The following is a 17,694-nucleotide window of genomic DNA, read 5'->3' as shown; positions in this document are numbered from 1 at the left end:
CATCGTGAAAACCCGTCTCTACCAGAAAATAAAGAAATTGGCCAGGAGTGGTGGCACACACCTACAGTCCCAGTTCCTTGGGAGGCTGAGGTAGGAAGATCACTTGAGCAGGGAGGCGGAGGTTGCAGTGAGCCCATATCCCGAAACTGCAATCCGGCCTGGAAGACAGGGAAAGACCCTGTCTAAAAAACAAAAACAAACAAACAAAAAAAAAACAAAAAAAAACCCACAATGAACAGCCAGGTGCGGTGGCTCACACTTGTAATCTCAGCACTTTGGGAGGCCAAGGAGGACAGATCACCTGAGGTCAGGAGTTCAGGAATGGCATGGGCAACATGGTGAAACCCCATCTCTACTAAAAATACAAAGAAATTAGCCAGGCACAGTGCTGTGCGCCTGTAGTCCCAGCTACTCGGGAGGCTGACCCACGAGAATTGCTTGAACCCATGCAGCAGGGTTGCAGTGAGCCAAGATCACTCCATTGCACTCCAGCCTGGGTGACAGAGTGAGACTCTGTCTCAACTAAACACACACACACAACAAACAAACAAACAAAAGTAAGGCAGCTCCATGTGGTTGTCCAGGTTGTGCACCATACTAAGAGGGAAGGTTCACCATTCTCCACCCACCTCGCCCTGTGTTTGGTCAGAGCTGTATCTGCCTAGAGAGGGTGGCTTTCTCTAATTTGTACAAAGGCATTATATGAGCTAAGATGACTAAGAGCCTTGTGGGCTAGGTGAGGATTTAAGATTTTTATACTGAAGTTGAAGAGAAGCTACTTGAATTAATCAGTGTTCTCCGAGAAACAGAACCAGTAAGATGTGTACGTATAGATAGGTAAATAGATAGCTATATCGAGAGAGAGAGAATACAAGAGAGAGATTGATCAATTTTTAAGGAACTGGTTCATTGGATTGTGAAAGCTGGCATGTCTAGAATCTGCAGGATAGACTCTCAGGCTGGAGACCCAGGGAAGAGCTGGAGTTCAAGTTCGAAGGCAACCTGCTGGCAGGATTTATTCTTGCTCCAGAGAGATCAGATTTTGTTCCAACCAGGCCTTCCACAGATTGGAGGGTAATCTGCTTTACTCAAAGTCTATTAATTTCAATGTTAATCCATCTAAAAACACACACACACAAAACAAAACAACAAAACACCTTCTAGAAACATCTGAAAAAAAGTTTAACCAAATATCTGGGCACTGAGCCTAGCCAAGTTGACATGTAAAATTAACCATCACACTGCTGAAAAATGTTGACCCAGGAGATGAACTGGGCAGACTGACCTTTAGAAAATGAATGGCGTGTGAGTGGTTGGAGTAGGGAGAAAGCATGGGCAGGCAGGAGTGCAGAGTGCAGGTGAGGGCGATGGCGTCTAGACTCCTGTTGTGGCAGTGGGGTGAGAGTGGGTGAAAGGCGGAGGGAAGAGGTCAAGGGCCTGAGAAGCAGGCATCATGGACGCACAAACCAGAGTCCTCACTGGAAACTGACTGCTCAGCCCATGGAGGGGGATGAAGGAATTGCGATTTGGAAGAGGCCGCTAAGCCCCCATCAGCTCTCTCTCCTTCCCACTTTGGCTGAAGGGGCAAGCATTTTCGGTCACATGGGCTTTTCTGGGAAGTGGAAGGGAAGTGGGGAAAAACTTCAAGTTCTTGCTGGGGAGGAGAAAGGGAAGCAGAGTTGGATGTCCTTAGCTGAGCCTCTAAAAGCTGCATGGTAGCTGGGCAGCTGCGCGCACCCTGAAGCACCATCCTACGCAGCAGAGGGACGCACTCAGCCCTCTCCCTGCCCGGAGGAAGCTATCCTGGTCCAGCTTCGCAATCCTCAGGACCCCTGGCCAGGCAGAGGAAGAGGGGGAGGAAGCTCAACTTCCCCACTCTCCCCTTCACCTCACCCTTGCTCCAGGGGCGGGATGAGGAGAGGGAGGCTTGCCTAGACCCAGACAGTGCCCTGTCAATGCCCTCAGTGAGAAGCTCTCTGGAAACCCCAGAATGACTCGGGCCTAGGCCTCACTTCCTCTTCTGACCGCATCCTGCAGCTGGCAGCCAGAGGCAGGTGCAGGAGGGGCACTGTCCTATATTGGCCTCGGCCTCTGTGGACCAGATCCTTCTCCACTGATTGAGTGCAGGGTGGGCTGCAGGCAGGTAAGCAGCTATGCGAAACGCATACAGCCGACTTAGGAGGTCCAGCCAGAGAGCCTCACTCAGCTGCTTCAAAGGAAGAAAACCCTCCAAACGGGTCCAGGATACTGAATCTAGAGAGATGCTTGGAGGACGGGGCAAGCCCATCCCTGGTGCTCAGACTCTTGAGTTGCATGAGATGTGAAAGGAGCCTGCTCCCCAGAGACCCACCAGCATCCTCCTGGCCAGCAATCCTGGGCTGGTTTCTCAATGTTCCCAGGTCCTCTCCAGGGAGTTAGGGTCCTCTTCCTAACCTACCCGCCTCCTCTCTTTCTTCACTTTTTTTTTTTCCTTCGCTCTCTCTTTCCTCCTCCCCCTTCCTCTTCAGCTCTTCTATCCTGGCCACCTGGGCTCCCAGAAGATTTCAGAGACCACAGGCCCGTGACCTCGCACTGCCCATGGAGAGCACTGGCCCCTGACGCGCTATCCCCGACCTCTGCCCTGCTTGTAACTCGCTCTCCCGGGCAGGACCCCCAGGGGTCGACAGTTGCCAGAAGTCTGCTCCTCTGTGTGCCCTCGAGGAAGAAAACCTAAGGGTGAAAGTGCTGGGGGGTAGAGATTGGGAAGTGGGGTGGCCAGGAGGCTCTAATTTAACCTGGGACTCCCCGCTTTCTGTGGCCCTGCTTGGGGAGACTTGGACCCCTGTTTTGGGGAGAGTAAAACCTGGCCCCTCTCTCACCACAAGCCCAAGCTCCCTGCAGCATCCCTGGTCCAGCAAGCCCTAATGCCCTGGCCTCTGTGGCCATTCTCTCGCTCCTTTTTTTTTCTTTCTTCTTTTTTGAGACGGAGTCTCGCTCTGTCGCCAAGCTGGAGTGCAGTGGCGTGATCTCGGCTCACTACAACCTCCACCTCCTAGGTTCAAGATAAAAGCTCTCCACTGTCCTCCTCAGCTTCTCTTGGAAAGCCCAGTTCTGTTTGCAATCAGATGGCACACAGTAAAGACACTTTGTTGCCAGTCCATGCTTCCTTCCCGGTGGGCGGTGGTGTGTGGGGTCGGGAATTTCCAGGTCCCAGCTGGGCTGCACCTCAGGAAGCCTGAAGCACTGGCAGGAGGTGAAGACACCATGACGGGGGTCTGAGGGCTGGATGATTATTGTCCCTCTGTCGAAACACAAAATTATGACAAATTTAGTTAAATGATCTAATTGGCTTTTATTTGTGATTTATGAAGCTGGGTAGCATTTTTCTCTAAAAGCTGAGAAAAAGTGCTCCAATGAGCGGAGCAGAAGAGGTTGGCTTTATAGGCGGAAAAGGGCTGAAGAAAGCAGAGTCAGAACACAAAGCAGCTGGTTAGCATCACGCAACTTCAATTAACTTTCCTCGTAAGGGTTAAAGCAGAGGGGACTTCTTATGCTGGCTCAAACTGGCCTATCTGGGGATTTGGCTGCTATCTTTCTCTCCTGTTTTCTTAGAAGATCAGATAAACAATTTAGTTTCATTTTGGTGACATGAAACTTTAGCATAAGTGACACCATTTTGGTTTGTTCTGTTGAGCCTAGAGCAGGAGGTCAGTCCAAATCATATGACCTCCAATAAATTTTATTTAATACCACTAATAACAGTTGCATTTTTCAAAGACCTTGGGCCGGAGGTGCCCTCTAAAATAGCACCTGACAGGCTGGGCACAGTGGCTCACGCCTGTAACCTCAGCACTTTGGGAGGCCAAGGCGGGCAGATCACCTGAAGTCAGGAGTTTGAGACTAGCCTGGCTAACATGGTGAAACCTCATCTCTACTAAAAATACAAAAATTAGCCAGGCATGGTGGCTGGCTCCTGTAATCCCAGCTACTCAGGAGGCTGAGGCATAAGAATCACTTGAACCTGGGAGGCAGAGGTTGCAGTGAGCCCAAGATTGCACCACAGCACTCCAGCCTGGACGACAGAACAAGACTCCATCTAAAAATAAATAAATAAATAAATAGCACCTGATCCATTTGGGGCTTTTTAATCAATTTACCCTGTGAATGTTAAGTGCCCGGCTCAGGTACATAATTTGGGGAAAACTTTTAAAATATGTGTTTTGTAGTCAGATGGCCTCAGTTTCTTCATCTGTAAAATGGGCATGAGAGGACCCACTCACATGACTGTGGTGAGGATAATGAAATCATGCAGATAAAATGCTTTTGAGCATTGTGCTTTGCACATAGTAAGCACCCAATAAAATGGCAGGGTTTTTTTTTTTAAAAAGATGTTTTTCAAATTTCCAAATTTTTTTTTTTTTTTTTTTTTTTTTTAAGTTTTGCTTCTTCCTCACACCCAACCCCCAGGAAAAACAAGATAGTATTTACTCATGATAATTACAAATTAAATGGTCCAAATCTGTTTACTGGCGACCAAGTTCCACTTCCTGTGGTTTAACAACTTGAGGCCTCAAAAGGCCAATCTCCCCCTGTGATCAGGCCTAGGCCTATGGCCTTGGCATGCGTTATATAAAAACAAATTAGTACCTCATACCTTTGCCTTGTCTTAAAATACTCAAAGTGATGAGAAAGGAGTGTGTTTTTGAAGAAAGGAGGGTTTTAATTGAGGTCAGATGCTGTCTAAATCCATTGAAATGTTCCATAAACCCAGCTATGTGTGACCTCCTCCCCATCTCTCCTCAGAGCTCTGCCCCCAACCCACGCTCGTCCACACTCCTCTGCAATTGGTTCATTTAGGTCAATGCAGTTTCATTCATTTGTTCAAAAATGTGTGCACCAAAGTGTTGTAGGTGCTCTCATAGCTCTGAGGGCTCGGGCAGTGGTGAGACGGGGCTCAGTAGAAAAGTCAGTTCTATGGAATGAACTCCCATTTACCCATCACCTACATTTAGTATATTTAGTAAAGATTAACATTTCCCTATATTATTTTTTCTTTTTTATAGTTTTTTCTTTATTTCCTTTTATTTTATTTATTTATTTTTCTGTTGTTGCTGTTGTTGTTTTCAGACAGGATCTGGCTCTGTTGCCCAGGCTCGATGACAGTGGCACGATCTCAGCTCACTTCAACCTCTGCCTCCCAGGCTCAAGCCGTCCTCCCACCTCAGCCTCCCGAGTAGCTGGGACCACAGGCATGCGCTACCACGCCCGGCTAATTTTTATATTTTTTGTAGAGATAGGGTCTCACTTTGTTGCCCAGGCTGGTCTCGAGCTTCCAAGCTCAAGCAATCCATTTGCCTCGGCCTCCCAAAGTGCTGGGATTACAGGTATGAGCCACTGCACCGGGACTATTTTTTTCTTTAGTAAAATATCTTAAAGAAAATCCCAGGCATGGTGACATATGACTAATAAATGTTTCAGAATGTATCTCTAAAAATAATTGGACATTTTTCTTATATGATCGCTTGACCATTATCACAATCACTTCTTAATATCACCTAATACCCAGTTATATTCCAAGTTCCCCAGTTGTCCTCATACTGTCTTTTAAAGTTGGTGAGCCCAGAAACAGTGGCTCACACCTGTAATCCCAGCACTTTGGGAGGCCTGGGCTGGCCTCCATGCTTGAGCTCAGGACTTCAAGACCAGCCTGGGCAATATGGAGAAACCCTGTCTCTACAAAAAATACAAAACTTAGCCGGGTGTGGTAGCACACTCCTATAATTCCAGTTACCTGGGAGGCTGAGGTGGGAGGATCACCTGAGCCCAGGGAGGTCAAGGTTACAGTGAGCTGAGATCCCACCATTGCACTCCAGCCTGGGCAACAGAGTGAGGCCCTGTCTCAAAAAAATAAAACAAAATTTTGCTTTGGTTGTATCTAGATCCAGTAAGATCTACACATGGCATTTGGTTCTTTTAATCTGGTATCGTTCCCTGCCCTGCAACCTCCAACTTTTAAAATCAGGTCAGTGACTTGTTTAAAGAAATTGGGTCAGTTGTCTCATGAAATGTCCTAAATTCTGTTTTATCTGTCTGTGTCCTCACGTTGTCATTTAACTCCTCCTAACCCCTATGTTTCCTAAAACATGGAAATTAGCACCAAAGGCTTGCATAGATTCAGGTTTATCATTTTCTGGGAAGTACCTCACAGGTGGTGCTGGGTGCTTCATCCTGCTCCTACTCTGAAGCACGTCATGTCTGTTTGTCCTCTTTTAGCAATGCTAAGTAGATCAGTGGGTTCAGATGGTAACAGCCTGACCCCTCCATCATCATTTTGCATTTTCCCCCTTCTCATTGGGAAGTAATCTGTGGGGCGACATGTTGACATCTTGCCTCTCACCCAATGGTTTCAGCAGCCGTTGATGATCTTTTCCTGAATCAATTATTTTATTAGAGGTTGCAAAAGGCGATTTGCTATTTCTACTAAAACGAGTTTTACTGTTAAAAAGCAATAAACTTCATAAGGTGTGATCAATTACCTTCTTACTGATCTAGCTTCCAAATTCAGCTTGTGACATGAGAAAAACCCATAAAGACACCCGTACTGATTTATTACATATTAAAAATAACTTCTCTATTAGTACCGCATTCTGGAGAGCCCTCTGCCAATTCTGCTCTGTTGTCTTCCTTAGACTGTAACCTCTGAGAATGCATAAAGTATGTGTGCACATATCTCTCTTGGTACAGGACCACATAGAATCAGGCTCTTACATGTCACAAAGTATGTATTAAGTGGGCTGATAAGTGTATTTTACTTGCATAAGTGCTGTCAGTTATTTCTTTCTTTGATCTCCTATTGATGGGCTTGTTCATAGTAATGGATGGGTTTTTTAAATTGTTTTGCCTGATTGTTTGATCTTTAATTGATGAATGTCTGCTTCTAGTCTTTTGATGGGTCCATTTTATTAAATGTTAAATAATAATTTTAAGCAATAAACTAGACAAGTCTCTAGAGAACAGGCTAGGGCTACAGTCATAGGATTTGGGGACCTTTGGGCTGACAGGGATCAGAGAGGTTTCCTTATCCAACCCCCACCCAGTGCTGGGGCCTTGTCTGTAGGTAGCACCGCCACAAAACTATCGCTGTGGATTAAGCACATAGCCTCACTCATTTCAGAGAGCACTCTGGGCTCCGGTAGGAAATTTCCAGACAGAGAGACAAAGTGTCCTGGGTCTCCTCACAGTCTTTCACTGGGGGGACACACTGACCAACTGATCCCCACAAATCAAAGATATACAAAAGCAACCGATTTGCCGCATGGTTTTAATTTCGAGAAAAGAGATAAGAAAGGGAAAATAATATTTTACCCAAAACAAAAGATCCACACAAGCCCACATTTTACATTTCTTTTCGGTGTGGGATGAAGACAAATTATTCATGGTTGCTCTGTAGGAAAGCTGGGAATCTTTTCATTTCTTTTTTCTTTTTTCTTTCTTTCTTTCTTTCTTTTTTTTTTTTTTTTTTTTTTTTTGAGACAGAGGTTGAAGTGCAATGGCATGATTTCGGCTCACTGCAACCTTCACCTCCCGGGTTCCAGCAATTCTCCTGTCTCAGCCTCCTGAGTAGCTGGGACTACAGTCGCCCACCGCCACACCCGGCTAATTTTTCTATTTTTAGTAGAGACAGGGTTTCACCATATTGGTCAGGTTGGTCTCGAACTCCTGACCTTGTGATCCGCTTGCCTCAGCCTCCCAAAGTGCTGGGATTACAGGGGTAAGCCACCAGGCCCGGCCATCTTTTTCATTTCTGTAGCCCCACAGTCTTGCACCCTACCTGGCACAGTAGTAATGCAAAATGAAAGTTTGTTGAATCACTGAATTTAAGAAGAGAAATCCAGCCAGGTGCAGTAATTTACACCTGTAATCTCAGCATTTTGGGAGGCCAAGGCAGGTGGTTCACCTGAGGTCAGGAGTTTGAGTCCAGCCTGGCCAACACAGTGAAACCCTGACCTTACTATAAGTACAAAAAATTAGCCGGGCGTGGTGGTGGGCGGCTATAATCCCAACTTCTCAGGAGGCTGAGGCAGGAGAATTGCTTGAACCTAGGAGGCAGAGGTTGCAGTGAGCTAAGATCGCGCCACTGCACTCCATCCTGGGCAACAGAGTGAGACACAGTCTCAAAAAAAAAAAAAAAAAAAAAGAGAGAGAAGAGAAATCCACAACCACGGTAGAATTCAATTTTACTCCTAAATTTATAGCAAACATAGAATGCTTAATCTTAATATGTGCCAGACAGTCATAGTCAACACATTTCACCCTCTCACAAACTCTATGATTTAAGAAGTATCATCCCCTCCTCCTGTGATCTGAGGAGGATCCTAAGGGGAAAAGTAAGTGAATAACTTACCTAAGATCTCAAAGACGGTGAGAAGCAGAGCTGGAACTTGAACTCAGCTAGTGGCACTGGAGTTTGTGCCCTGAATGCCTATATATGGTTACTAAGAAGCACTTACACTAAAAAAAAAAGTATGCTTTTTTTTNTTTTTTTTGAGTGGGAGTCTCGCTCTGTCACCCAGGCTGGAGTGCAGTGGCGCGATCTCAGCTCACTGCAAACTGCACCTCCCGGGTTCATGCCATTCTCCTGCCTCAGCCTCCAGAGTAGCTGGGACTACAGGCGCCCACCACCACACCCAGCTAATTTTTTGTATTTTTTTAGTAGAGACGGTGTTTCACCGTGTTAGCCAGGATGGTCTAGATCTCCTGACCTCGTGATCTGCTTGCCTTGGCCTCCCAAAGTGCTGGGATTACAGGCATGAGCCACCGTGCCCAGCCTAGTGCGCTCTATTTCTTTTCAAAATGCATTTTCCACAAGTCCACAGCTACTGCTTTTGAGGAGGTTTCAATCTTTCGAAGGAGAAAGAACATAACAGGTGATAGAATCACACAGGGTGGTGAGGGGGAAGAACCCAAAAGAAGGTGATGGATGTAGGGGAATTTTTTCAGTTTGAAACAGACACTCAAAATTAGCCCCAAACTAGATAGAAATGATGTTTGTTACGGTATATTTATAAAAGCAGAGGTTCCTGAGCAACATAAATGTCTAATCACGGAAGAATGGTTAGTTACACTGTGGTCTATACACTGAATGATGCCTTTAAAAATGACAACTATGAAATCTATATAGTGGCACAGGAAAATGTTTACAATATGTTCTGCAAAATAATAGAGCTGAACATGACATGATCACAGCAATGTAAAATGTGACCATGTGGAGAAGGGTTGAGAGGATGGGCAAAAATGAAAATTATTGCAATTAGGGTGCAGGATCTTGAGTTAGTTCACTCTTAATATTATATTTTCTCTCTTTATGATAATAATAATTTTAGAAATTTAAACCTGAAAAGGCTTGACACAGTGGCTCATACCTGTAATCCCAGCATTTTGGGAGGCCAAGGTGGGAGGATGGCTTGAGCCCCAGAGTTTGAGACCAGCCTGAGCAAGATGGAGAGACCCCATGTCTACAAAACAAATTTTTTAAAAATTAGCCGGGCGTGATGATGGTGTGTGTGTGTGTGCCTGTGGTCCCAGCTACTTGGGCTGAGGCGCGAGTATGGCTTAAGCCTGGAATTTCGAGCCTGCAGTGAGCTATGATTGCACCACTCTCTCCAGCCTGGACAACAGAGCAAGACCCCACCTCTTAGAAAAAGAAAAGAAAATAAAAAGAAACCTAAGAAGATTTGGGACAATTGGCTATATAAAGAATAAGGCTTTGACTACAAAGAAACGGAATTCAGAGTGCCCTGTGACCTTCCTTATCCTGCCACTCTGTGTTTGTGGGACCCAGAATAAGAGCAGCCCATGGCACAGTCTGCTTGCTTTAGGTTGTTCAGAAGCAGAGCAGAGAAAGAAATGGTCGCATGCACAGCATGAAGACAGTCATTTTCAGAGCAGGGTAGCAATTAATCACCCCTTGTCTAGTACATCTCCCAGAGCAAACCACAGTCTCCACCCAGACACTGGCAGCTGTTGTCTGAGGTCTGTGCCCATTGAAGCCCAGCCCATTTTCCCCCAGCTCTCTCACTCACTGCTGGGACTACCAGGCAACCCTGAGGTTGGTGGGTTTCTCCCCAGTCCTGCCCCTAGCAACCCTGGGAAGAGCCCCATTTCTCTCTCAATCCGATGCCCCAACAATTTACTGTCCATGTCCATAGGACAGGGATTCTGATTTTTTGAGAACAGAAGTGGGGTAATTTCCACGCTGGGCAACAGCCTTGACTCTGGCACACTTGGTTTAGTACCAGTTAGTGAGAAACAGGTTAGCTGGGCACTAGAAAACTGGTGGAAGATGGAAGGTGGGTTGAGCTGTGACCCAGGAAGCAACAATTTTCAACCCTGCCCTGTGTGTGTGATCCTGCCAAGTCAACCGAGCTCTTGGAGTTCTAACTCTCCTATCTAAAATGGGGATAGTAATATAGGTTCTTTAGGCAAGATGCTTTGGGCAAGTTATATAAACTCTCCAGAACTCATTTTTTAAATTGTAGAACAGAAACAGTAATATTATATACCCCATAAAGTTATTGTGAGGATTAGTAATATTATATAAATATATATATAAAGTAAGAACTTTAGCTCAGAGCCTCTCATCTGTGCTCGGTAAATATTAGCTATTATCTTGACACCTACTTCAGAGGGATATTGTAATGAGATATTATGTATACAAGGTTTTTGTCTTTGAAATAATATAACAAGATAGTAAATATTTTCTTTTTAAGTTGGGCAGACACGAAACTGACAAATTTATTTTGTTTTCTTTGTCTTTTTTTTTTTTTCAGGCAGAGTTTTGCTCTTGTTGCCCAGACTGGAGTGTAGTGGTGTGACCTCAGCTCACTGCAGCCTCCGCCTCCCCACCTCAAGCAATTCTCCTGCCTCAGCGTCCCAAGTAGCTGGGATTACAGGCACCTGACACCAGGCCCGGCTAGTTTTTTTGTATTTTTAGTAGAGTCAGGGTTTCACCATGTTGGCCAGGCTGATCTCGTACCCTTGGCCTCAGGTGATCTGCCCACCTTGGCCTCCCAACGTGCTGGGATTACAGACATGAACCACTGCACCCGGCCATTTTTAAGTTTTTTAGAGACAGGGTCTCACTATGATGCCCAGACCAGTCTCCAACTGCTGAGCTCAAGCGATCTTCCCACCTCAGCCTCCCAAAGTGCTAGGATTATAGATGTGAGCTACCATGGCCAGCCTGCTTTTAAAAAATTTGCAACTGGGTGTGGTGGCCCATGCTTGTAATCCCAGCACTTTGGGAAACCGAGGCAGGTGGATCACTTGAGCTCAGGAGTTTGAGACCAACCTGGCCAACATGGTGAAACCCTGTCTCTACTGAAAATACAAACATTAGCTGGACATGGTGGTGTGTGCCTGTAATCCCAGCTACTTGGAAGGCTGAGGCAGGTGAATCGCTTGAACCCTGGAGGCAGAGGTTGTAGTGAGCTGAGATCGTGTCACTGCACTCCAGCCTGGGTGACACAGAGAGACTCTGTCTCAAAAAAAAAAAAATTGCAATATGCTACACAGGTATAAGTGGTGATTATTACCTTAAGCGACTCCCATCTCTGGCCCTCAGTCTCCTCATTCTCATAATGGACAAAATGAGCTTCTGGCCTTAAAGCCCTGTGATGGATGTAAATATGAACTTCAGGCAGTACCCACTTTCATTGAAGATGTAATTACACACTCAATAAATACTTTTTGATTTCATGATGATGAAGAGGAAGGGTGATTTCACATCATTGCTTTCTCCTTTCCTCTCATATCCCAAGCATTTCCCAGTCTTTTCATCATTTGCCCCTTTTGACTGAGGCTAGGGATGATGGGATAAGTACGTCTTGTGGCCACTTGGCCCAGGTAGGACAGGGAGTTAGACCCAGTAAGTTCTAACAAGCAAGACGTACTCACAAATGTCCAGAGTCCTCACTCTGCCTTCAGAGTGGTATGGGGCTGAGTCATATCACCAAATGCCACCCTTGGAGCTCTGCCACTCTGCTGAACTCCCCAAATCACTCATCAACCCAAGTGCCCTGGGTTCCCACACTGTGCCCCAAGAAAGCACCCATGGGGTTGACAGAGGTGAGGAGGAAGCCCAGAATTAGTCACAAGAAGCAAATCAGAATCACACACAGCCAGTGCACCCAGCCTTAGCCCAGATGCTGACCTTTTGAAAACCCAGAGCAGCTCCACCCGTCTCCTCTCCATGGCTACAAGGATGGGGAGGGGGTAGCCCGGCCTGGAACAAGCTAATCTTGAGGGTATGTTGTCTAAAACTCCTGCAGTATGTTTGTCTAAAACACCACAGCTTACAAAGTACTTTCAAGATTATTTCCTTTGATCTGTGAGGCAGCCTGAGGAGACATTATCATCTTCATCCTTTAGATGAAGAAAGTGAGGCTCAAGAAGTTTAAGCGAAGTAGCCAAGGACAGGCAGCTTGTTACTGAGCTCCAGTGCTTTGGTAGCTTGCTGCTATTTGTTAACTGCCCTTTAAAAGAAGTTTATAGGGGGCCAGGCATGGTGGCTCACGCCTGTAATCCCAGCACTTTGGGAGGCTGAGACGGGTGGATCACCTGAGGTCAGGAGTTCAAGACCAGTCTGGCCAACATGGGGAAACCCTGTCTCTCCTGAAAATATTTTAAAAATTGGTGGGCGCCTGTAATCCAGGCTACTTGGGAGGCTGGAGCAGGAGAATTGTTTGAACCCAGGAGTCGGAGGCTGCAGTGAGCCGAGATCCCATCATTGTACTTCAGCCTGGGTGACAGAGTGAGACTCTGTCTCAAAAAAAAAAAAAAAAAGGAAGGAAGGAAGGAGCTTATAAACCCAGGCACAGTGGTTCATGCCTGTAATCCTAGCAAACCTTGGGAGGCCAAGGTGGGGGGATCGCTTGAGGCCAGGAGGTTGAGGCTGCAGTGAGCTGTGATTGCATGAGAAGACTCTGTCTCAAAAAAAAAAGTTCATAGAAAATTTAAAAGTAAAGAAATGGAGGGGAAAAAAGGATCTAAAATCCACTTACTCTAACACAATCATTATCATTAATGATTATTGTATTTCTTCCTAGCCTTTTTTTGCAAGTCCTTTAATAAAACATAGCTGTTATACATAAAATGCAATAGCCTTCCTTTTACTCTTCACATTCTATGACATTATTTCATATCATGACATGGTCCTGATGATCATTCATTCAATAGGTAGGTAGTGAGTGCCTGAGATGTGCAGGCATGTTCCAGGCACTGGGAACACAGCCTTGAACCAACAGACAAAACTGTCTACATGCATGGAGCTCGCATTCTGACAGGAGAGACAAGCAAGAAGCAAAGAAATAAATCGACAGCATTCCGTTAGTTAGCACCTAGAGAAAAAAGATATAGTGTTCAAAACTTGAGCTATGAGAAATAAAAGAGCAAAAGATCATTTTTTATCAAAAGGACTATGAAGCATGTTGTTTTACTTAACAAAACCAGTGCTAACCATTTTACATCCTCCAGACTTGAAGCGTGTGGAGGCGTTTAACAGATACAGTTTTACCTTTTTTTCCCTTTTAAGTTATTGTCAGCAGTTTTCAATCTCTCTTTAAAGAACATCTTAAATTTGCATAATAGTCATTCGTCTTAATAAAGACATTACACTATTGTTGGACATTTAAAGTTGTTTCCTTTTAGGTTTAACTCTTTAAAAACTTCTACAACTCAGCCGCCGGGTGCAGTGCCTCACGCCTGGAGTCCCAGAACTTTGGGAGGCCAAGGTGGGCGGATCACGAGGTCAGGAGATCAAGACCATTCTGGTTAACACGATGAAACCCCATCTCTACTAAAATACAAAAAGTTAGCTGGGCGTGGTGGTGCATGCCTGTATTCCCAGCTACTTGGGAGACTGAGACAGGAGAATCGCTTGAACCCAGGAGGTGGAGGTTGCAGTGAGCAGAGATAGCGCCACTGCACTCCAGCCTGGGCGATAGAGCAAGACCCTGTCTCAAAGAAACAACAAACAAAAACAAAACAAAAAACCTTCTATAAATCAGTGCAGAAACGTTAAAATTTAGATTTAGTACTGTTGCATTAGAAGAGAATGGCAGAAGCAAAACTACAGGGTCGAAGGGTATAAACATTTTAAAGAAATAGGATGTGAAAAGTTTTAAAGCTCTTCATAAAGACTGACAATTGCTTTCTAAAGGAATCTACTCCCACCAGTCACATATGCGGGAATGCTCCTTTAACCAGTTCCCTGCTGAATCTGAGCCTCATCTTCCCCAGTAGGAGATGGGAGCTCACTGATCCTCTTTCATTTTTGTCTGTATTTAAGGGAAAATTTCCAAAGGACACATGGTAGATCAATTCCATGAACTACTCAAACAAAGGGCGGAAACTGTCTCTCCACATCGCACAGAGTTCCACAGCAGGAGGGGAATGTTGAGTTTCAATAGCTACTGCAAGAGGGGAGCCAAAAACCCACCAGGGCATGGAGAAGCCTTCTTTCTTCCCGTCTGTTTTCAGGGAACTCAACTAGTCGGTAAGTCAGAAGCAGCAACCTGGCAGGGGTGGATGTGGGGACTCAGTCCCAATAGCCTGGAAAAGTCCCTCCTCTGTATTCTGAGATCTTGTTACACACAAACCCAGATCAGAGTCAGCTTCCCTGCCCTGAAAATTCTGGGGTCTCAGCCCCATGAAAAAATAATTTCTTGCCTCAGAGAGCAATAGTGAGGATAAGAAGTGCCGAGACTTAACTGAGCTCTCAAACACCAAAGTGCCTGAAATGTGTCCTGCTGGCAGAGATGACCTCACAGGCTGCAAGGCTTGCCTCTCTTGGAGTATATGGGAGGAACATGCAGAAATGCACTTTTTGGCAGGCTGACCTAGGAGACCCGATGTTCAATCTGCTCTAATTCAGCAGCTCCAAATGCTGAAGAGAATACAGGGGTATTTGACGGGGGGATGGGATGGATAGCCTGCGACAGAATGCCAGGCTTCTGATCCAACCTAGCACTGAGGTGCTTATCCGCGTGCATACCCTCTCTTTCCCCCAGAGCTTGCAACATCAAGACTGGCCTGTGGGGATCTGGCTAGGATGTACACTGACTGAAATGTCTTTAGGCCAAATCCTCTTAAATCAAAAGTATAAACAGTGAATTTCCAAACCCTACAGAAACCTCAAAGGAGAAATGACAGAGTCAGAAAATGGCTAATCCCCATAGTTCATACTGGAAGTTCTGAAAAAAGAAGATAGAAAAAAAAAAAAGGTCTGGTATATATTTGAAAATCCAAAATGACACATCTTCTTTTGGAAGTGACACCCGGCTGGCAGATGCCCTTACATAAATATATTTTCTTTCTGTAACTTTCAAAATGTGACATGTCCTTAAAAATAATAAGAATAAATGATTTGCTTCCTCCTGTGGGATTACTGCACCTGCAGAGTGCAGCCAGCTCTCATGCTCCCAGACACCACCCCAAATCCTCATCATCCTGAGATCAACCTCAACTACTGTGTTGAGTTTTGTCTCACCCAGTGTGCGACCCGCCTCCTGATATGCATTTCACTCCCACTGAGCAAGTAAAGACGAGTGTGAAGACAGGGCTAGCAAGATTGTTTGTTTATTGAGAAAGATGAATTCACAGAGAAGATTTCGAGTGATGGAGACCTTAAGAAACGCCTGGTGAGCGATTTCAGGACCTTCTGTTGAGAGGGAAAGACCAGAACAACTTCCAGGTGAGTCCTACCGCTTCATAGGGGGAGAAGGGTCACCAGATTCAACACCAGGGTTTTGTGAGTGAGAAGGGCAGAGGGTCTGACTTGGAGAAGGTATTTCTCTGAAAGCAAAAGCTATTGTGGGAGACGGGAGAAAGCACAGCCAGAAACCAGAATGGCATTTGGGGGTCTGGGTTTGATTTCTGGTCGGTGCTCTTCCCAATGAGGCAGAGAAGGAAACCCCCTTCCCTTCTGTCTTCTTGGTAAATCTGCGGGTCTCCGAGTTGCTGTCTGCTCCATCTCACAGCACTTATCTTGTACCCTGCAGGCTGAGAGGGAACAGCTAGTCTCAGGAGCCTGGTTTAGGGGAGTTCAATTGCTCTGAGGTTCCCGGGAAGCTGATGGAGGAGACCCTGGGAGTCCAGGCAGCGCGCGAGGCAATGCGATGCGGGCCGGAGCAGTTTGCTGCCGCCAGAACAGGCGCATCTGGGTCCCCTCCCAGGACCTCTCCCCTCCTCTCGGTGCTCCGCTGTCGCCCACCTCCAGCAGCCCGGGGCAGCTACCAGGAGGCCGAGGCAGTGTTCGCGGCCTGGGCCCGGCAACGGAACACGGAACTGTCGTCCCTGGAGAGCGAGGAGGCCGAGCTGATCCTTCGCGCCAGGCGGCCGGTGCGTCCGCAGGCCGCGTCCAGCGCCCGGGCTCGGAATGAGCGGTCCAGCAGGAGGTAGATGAGCGGGTTGGCGCAGCTGTTGACGAAGGCCAGGCAGGTGGCGATGGTGAGGCCCCAGCGCAGCGCCAGCAGCAGGGGGCACGGCAGCGGCAGCGCCCCCAGACGCGCCAGGTGGAAGACGGCCCGCAGGGCGCTGAAGGGCAGCCAGGAGCCCACGAACGTGCTCTCGATAGCGAAGATGATGCGCAGTGAGTTCCTCCGGACCCGACCCACGTGCGGCGGCCGGCGCAGGCGGCGCGAGATGCGGCAGTAGCAGAAGAGGGTGACGACCAGGGGCAACACGAAGGTCAGCAGCAGCAGCAGCAAGCTGAGGCCCTGGAAGGTGTGGGAGGGCTCCTCCCCGCACTGGCTGCCCTGGCCCCCAGGCAGGGGCTGCAGTCCCCGGTAGACCAGGGAGGGCAGGCCAGCCAGCAGCGCCACGGCCCAGACGCCGCAGCACGAGGCCAGCGCGCAGCGACGAGTGCGCAAGGGCCGCGCCTCCAGCAGCTTCACCACGGCCAGGTAGCGGTCCATGCTCATGCCAGCCAGCAGTAGTGCGCCCGCGCAGCGCGTGCCCGCCAGCGCGAAGCTGCTGAGCTTGCAGAGGCCCTCGCCGAACGGCCAGCGGCCGCCTAGCGCCGCCGCCGCGGCCCACAGCGGCAGTGTGAGCACTAAACCCAGGTCAGCGGCCGCCAAGTGCAGCACGAAGGTGTCCACTAGCCGCCGTGGGCCGCGCCGCCCGACCAGCAGCCACATCACGAAGGCGTTGCCCAGCAGGCCCATGGCGAAGGCCGCCAGGTAGAGTGCAGGGATGTAGACGTAGCCGAAGGGCAGGTCCCCGGCCGGACACAGCTCCAGCTCCTCCAGGCCGTCCAACCCCGAGTAGTCCCAGGCCCCTGACCCCGGGCTGGGGCTCCAGGGCTCTGTGGGGTCCATGGCCTGGCCACGAGGCCTGCGCTGGGTGCAGCCCTGGGCTCAGGCGGCAGCAGCTCTGAGCAGGAGGGGGTTTGCTCTTCATGCCCGTGCCGTGCACCTCCCTTCCTGCCACCCCAGCTCGAGCAAATGGGTGGGCAGGAAAGACAGGAGGGAGGAGGGGATAGGGTGGGAGGGGCAGGCTCCTGTGGGAGAGATGGTGGCCTCCGATTTGGGGCTGACCCGAGAGGTAAGGGCAGGGACAGGCGAAAGGGGCTTCACCACTAAGTCTTGGGAGGAAAAATCCTCAGGGCTGGGAGACCTGCCCTGCCTCCCAGTAGGAGCGTGGCCCATTCCTGTATTA

General features: G+C 47.8%; 1 protein-coding gene across 1 annotated transcript; it reads right to left on the bottom strand.

Annotated features, from left to right (window-relative positions):
* Positions 1 to 16,184: 16,184 nt before the first annotated feature.
* GPR25 (G protein-coupled receptor 25) lies at positions 16,185 to 17,429 on the bottom strand. Its single transcript, XM_017896452.1, has one exon. It carries the CDS (start codon positions 17,352 to 17,354, stop codon positions 16,269 to 16,271), a length of 1,086 nt encoding a protein of 361 aa, XP_017751941.1. The 5' UTR covers positions 17,355 to 17,429; the 3' UTR covers positions 16,185 to 16,268.
* Positions 17,430 to 17,694: the final 265 nt, after the last annotated feature.

Source organism: Rhinopithecus bieti, unplaced genomic scaffold, assembly GCF_001698545.2.
Source record: "Rhinopithecus bieti isolate Rb0 unplaced genomic scaffold, ASM169854v2 scaffold_24392, whole genome shotgun sequence".
NCBI classification, from domain to species: domain Eukaryota; kingdom Metazoa; phylum Chordata; class Mammalia; order Primates; family Cercopithecidae; genus Rhinopithecus; species Rhinopithecus bieti.
This window is presented reverse-complemented; position numbering and strand designations above follow the sequence as displayed.

Bases quoted from the DNA above. Each gene is read 5' to 3' on its own strand.
- GPR25 (XM_017896452.1), bottom strand. From the start codon at position 17,354: ATGGACCCCACAGAGCCCTGGAGCCCCAGCCCGGGGTCAGGGGCCTGG.